General features: G+C 42.8%; 1 protein-coding gene across 1 annotated transcript; it reads right to left on the reverse strand.

Moving 5' to 3' along the window:
- Window positions 1–2,921: 2,921 nt before the first annotated feature.
- Window positions 2,922–4,434, reverse strand: LOC112240379 (2-aminoethanethiol dioxygenase-like). Its single transcript, XM_042316657.1, has one exon. It carries the CDS (start codon window positions 4,139–4,141, stop codon window positions 3,386–3,388), a length of 756 nt encoding a protein of 251 aa, XP_042172591.1. The 5' UTR covers window positions 4,142–4,434; the 3' UTR covers window positions 2,922–3,385.
- Between the last annotated feature and the right edge of the window lie 688 nt (window positions 4,435–5,122).

A 5,122-nucleotide genomic window follows, 5' to 3' on the forward strand; every position in this document is an offset into this window, starting at 1 on the left:
CCCATGTTTCTACCTTCTTAACAACACTATCAACAAGGCAGGTCCTACAGGCCCTAGTTTCAACCTTCTTAACAACACTATCAACAAGGCAGGTTCTACAGGCCCTAGTTTCTACCTTCTTAACAACACTATCAACAAGGCAGGTTCTACAGGCCCTAGTTTCTACCTTCTTAACAGCACTATCAACAAGGCAGGTTCTACAGGCCCTAGTTTCTACCTTCATAACAGCACTATCAACAAGACAGGACAGGCCCTAGTTTTGTTGCACTGGGACGACTGTTCAGTCATGTGGTCAGGTGCCACAAAGAGGGACTTAGGAGAATTACAATTACAACACAGCTGGGCCTCTAATCTACACAGAGAGCTAACATTAATAATATGCATGTCAATCTCTCCTGGCTCAAAGTGGAGGAGAGATTGACTTCATCACTACTTGTATTTGTGAGGGGTATTGAATGCACCAAGCTGTCTGTTTAAACTACTGGCACACAGCTCAGACACCCAACATACCCCACAAGACATGACACCAGAGGTCTCTTCACAGTCCCCAAGTCCAGAACAGACTATGGGAGGCGCACAGTACTACATAGAGCCATGACTGCATGGAACTCTATTCCACAGTACTACATAGAGCCATGACCACATGGAACTCTATTCCACAGTACTACAAAGAGCCATGACCACAACTCTATTTACTACATAGAGCCAGTGGAACTATTCCACAGTATAGAGCCATGACTCCATGGAACTCTATTCCACAGTACTACATAGAGCCATGACCACATGGAACTCTGGAATTCCACAGTACTACATAGAGCCATGACTACATGGAACTCTATTCCACAGTACTACATAGAGCCATGACTACATGGAACTCTATTCCACAGTACTACATAGAGCCATGACTACATGGAACTCTATTCCACAGTACTACATAGAGCCATGACTCCATGGAACTCTATTCCACAGTACTACATAGAGCCATGGAACTCTATTCCACAGTACTACAAAGAGCCATGACCACACACATGAGCCATGACTACATGGAACTCTATTCCACAGTACTACATAGAGCCATGACTACATGGAACTCTATTCCACATCAGGTAACTGACGCAGCAGTAGAATCAGACTTAAAAAACGTGTAAAAATACACCTTATGGAACAGCGGGGACGGAGAAGACACACACACAAACACACACACACAGGTACAGACACATATACAGGGGGCAAAAAAGTATTTAGTCAGCCACCAATTGTGCAAGTTCTCCCACTTAAAAAGATGAGAGAGGCCTGTAATTTTCATCATAGGTACACTTCAACTATGACAGACAAAATGATTTTAAAAAATCCAGAAAATCACATTGTAGGATTTTTTATGAATTTATTTGCAAATTATGGTGGAAAATAAGTATTTGGTCAATAACAAAAGTTTATCTCAATACTTTGTTATCTACCCTTTGTTGGCAATGACAGAGGTCAAACGTTTTCTTTAAGTCTTCACAAGGTTTTCACACACTGTTGCTGGTATTTTACCCGGCCAAACTGACCAATCAGGGGGTGGAAAGGCCTTGGTCAGGGATGTGACCAAGAACCCATTGGCAGTGGTGGAAAAAGTACTCAAGACTCAATTGTCATACATACCTTAATAGAAAAGGACTCAAATAAAAATGGAAGTCACCCAGTAAAATACGACTTCAGTAAAAGCCTAAAACCATTTGTTTTTAAATATACTGAAGTATCAAAAGTAAAAGCATGAATAATAAAAAAACCAGACGGAGCTATTTCGTATTTTTTAAATTTATTTACAGATAGCCAGGGTCACACTCCAAAAGTCAGACATCATTTAAAAACAAAGCATTTGTATTTAGTGAGTCCGCCAGATCAGAGGCAGTAGGGATGACCAGGGATGTTCTCTTGATAAGTGTGCGAATTGGACCATTTTCTGTCCTGCTAAGCATTCAAAATGTAACGCGTACTATTGGGTGTCAGGGAAAATGTATGAAGTAAAATTTAAATGTTTTTCTTCAGGAATTTAGTGAAGTAAAAGTCCAAAATATAAATAGTAAAGTACAAATACCCCAAAAAACGACTTAAGTTGTATTTTAAAGTATTTTTACTTAATAAGCACTTTACACCACTGCCCGATGGTCACTGACAGAGCTCCAGAGTTCCTCTGTGGAGATGGGAGAACCTTCCAGAAGGACAACCATCTCTGCAGCATTCCACCAATCAGGCATTTATAGTAGAGTGGACAGATGGAAGCCACTCCTCAGTAAAAGGCACATGACAGCCCACTTGGAGTTAGCCAAAAGGCACGTAAAGATTCTCAGACCGAGAAACAAGATTCTCTGGTCTGATGAAACCAATATTGAAATCTTTGGCCTGAATGCCAAGCATCACGTCTGGAGGAAACCAGGCACCATCCCTACGGTGAAGCATGGTGGTGGCAGCATCATGCTGTGGGGATGTTTTTCAGCTGCAGGGACGGCAAGACTAGTCAGGATCAAGGCAAAGATGAATGGAGCAAAGTACAGAGAGATCTTTGATGAAAACCTGCTCCAGAGCGCTCAGGATCTCAGACTGGGGCGAAGGTTCACCTCCAACAGGACAACGACCTTAAGCACACAGACAAGACAACACAGGAATGGCTTCGGGACAAGTCTCTGAATTCTTATGTAAATGTGAAATTGTATTTTTTTATTTGTAATAAATTAGCAAAACTTTCTAAAACCATTATGGGGTATTATGATGTCATTATGGCGTATTGTGATGTCATTATGGGGTATTGTGATATCATTATGGGGTATTGTGATGTCATTATGGGGTAGTGTGTGTAGATTGATGAGGAAAAACAATTGAATATATTTTAGAATAAAGCTGTTATGTAACAAAATGTGAAAAAAGTCAAGGGGTCTGAATACTTTCCAAAGGCACTGTACATTCAGTAAGGCTATAGGTAGAACGTTCAGCTGTCCCAAAATAAAAGCCTTCAATTATAAACAAAGCTAGTGGTTACACATACACACATTTGTTTGGAATAAATCCATGAAAGATAGAAAATGTAGTGTGCACATGGAAACTAGACATGATAAATGCTTTCAAAGTTTACATTCAATATTCACATAAGGCATATCATATTTTCAGTTACAAACAAATGATGTTAAGAGCATAGGACGTTTCTGAGCCTGTTCAGGATGAAAACATCTTATTTGGAAGTTTACAGGAGAAAGTTCAATACTTAAACAAAAGGCCTGTCCCAGAGACATTATCCACCTGCAGTTCATTCACCTGCTCCAACTCATGTCACAGTGATTCAGTCTTTTGAAAGTCCTCCAGCCGCCCCTATTTGGTCACAGGTATCCCTGCCTTTACAACACCGACATTAGAAGGAAACCTTGGGCCCGGGGTATGGTTCACCCCCACACCAGAAGCCATCAGGCTGGCCTATCTCTAGTAACCACGTCTCTTCCTCCCACGGCTGCTGCGCCTCTACCTTACTGTCTGCGTCGGAAACAGTCTGTAGGACTTTATAATAATGACAGTCCCTCCCATCTTCAGGGTCATACGGAGGTGCCAGGATGTCGAGGAAAGCAGCCGGTCCATCCACCGTGTCGATCTGATGCAGGTTCTCCCTCTGCGGGGTTAAGATACACGGACTACTGTCATGGGTGTACCACATGGTTGACCGGAGCACAGCCCGCCGCAGAGAGTCCTTCTGGAACGGCAGCAGCGGCGGGTCGAACTGGGTCTCACTCTGCACCTGGTCCGAAGGTTTATCCAACAGGTCAAAACACCTGATACTGACTTTCCCGTATAGAACCTTGAGCATCCCGTTCATACCGGGGTGGTCGTGGAGCGGGATGGAAGCCCCGCTGTTCAGTAGAAACACCCCCATACTGAACGACTCCGTCTCGCAGATGTGCATGTACGTGACAGGTGGGTTGTGTTCGGAATGGGAGCCGTTCGGTTTCATCTTCAGGTCTGCAGTCCTGACTTCCGTCAGCAGGGTGATTAGATCCCCCCGGTTTTCCAATAATACTTTGTTGTCTCCAATTGCGGATGCATTGAAATCTTTAAATGTGATGTTGGCTTGGCTGGCTATTTTCTGAATGAGAGACTTCTTGTTATCCCGTGGCATTTTTCAGGTGGAGACAAATCCGACGCGTATCGATGCTGGTTTTCTTCAGACGCAGCTGAGCAACAGGCAGCAGAAACGGACCGAGTTGGAAACGCTCTTTTCTCCTCGAATCTCGCACAATATCGTCACTCCAGGATGGGGCCGCGTTCAAACGAAATAAATGCGCGTCTAAAGTTATAATGTAACGTTTTTCATGGTAAGTAAATATGGTTTTAACTCCAGAGAATATTCACGGTGCAGAATCATTTCCAATCTTATCTGATCGTCACGTCCGCAGTGACAGCGAGCGCGTAGAGGCAATGCATTTTGGATCTTGAAGTTTAATTTAAAAGTCGGGCAATATATTTCTGTAATTACCCCCCCCCCGCACAAAAAAAATAAAAAAAACTATACGATTATCCAATCCCTTCACTCAACAGGAGTTGTGCCGGGGAAAATATGACTCTCACATATGCTCCTATTATAAGAGAAAAACAATATTGTCCTTTATAAAACCACTACAGTTCCCACCGACTGTCGGGCTTCCGGAGAGAGGCAGAGAGGGCAAGAGAGGATGGCCAGACAGGCCATTCAACCCGCTCCCCTCCTCCCAGTTTATCCCCTCTCTGTCGCTCTCTTCTGGGATGAGGGTTTCTATTTTTCTCACTTTATCCAGCAATACTTTATGACGTTTTGATGAGTATTGACTTTGTTACAAATACATGTTAAGAGGCTAAGATACTTTAGGCACAAGTAGATCGAATGCACATATGATGGACAGGTGACATCCCACGAAGGGTTATCTGATCAGAGGGGACTGTTTCACATTGGAGCACAGAAACATGAATTTATACCCCTTTGCCTCAGATCAATAAATGTGAAATCTTATACTATAATATACTACACGATACTACACTACACTTTACTACACTGCTCTACACTTCACTATACAGTACTGTACTATACTATACTACACTACGCCATATTTTACTACGCTGCTCT

Source organism: Oncorhynchus tshawytscha, unplaced genomic scaffold, assembly GCF_018296145.1.
Source record: "Oncorhynchus tshawytscha isolate Ot180627B unplaced genomic scaffold, Otsh_v2.0 Un_contig_1111_pilon_pilon, whole genome shotgun sequence".
NCBI classification, from domain to species: Eukaryota; Metazoa; Chordata; class Actinopteri; order Salmoniformes; family Salmonidae; genus Oncorhynchus; species Oncorhynchus tshawytscha.

What these genes read in the sequence shown, in the direction of transcription:
- LOC112240379 (XM_042316657.1), bottom strand. Translation starts at nt 4,141, where the DNA reads ATGCCACGGGATAACAAGAAGTCTCTCATTCAGAAAATAGCCAGCCAA.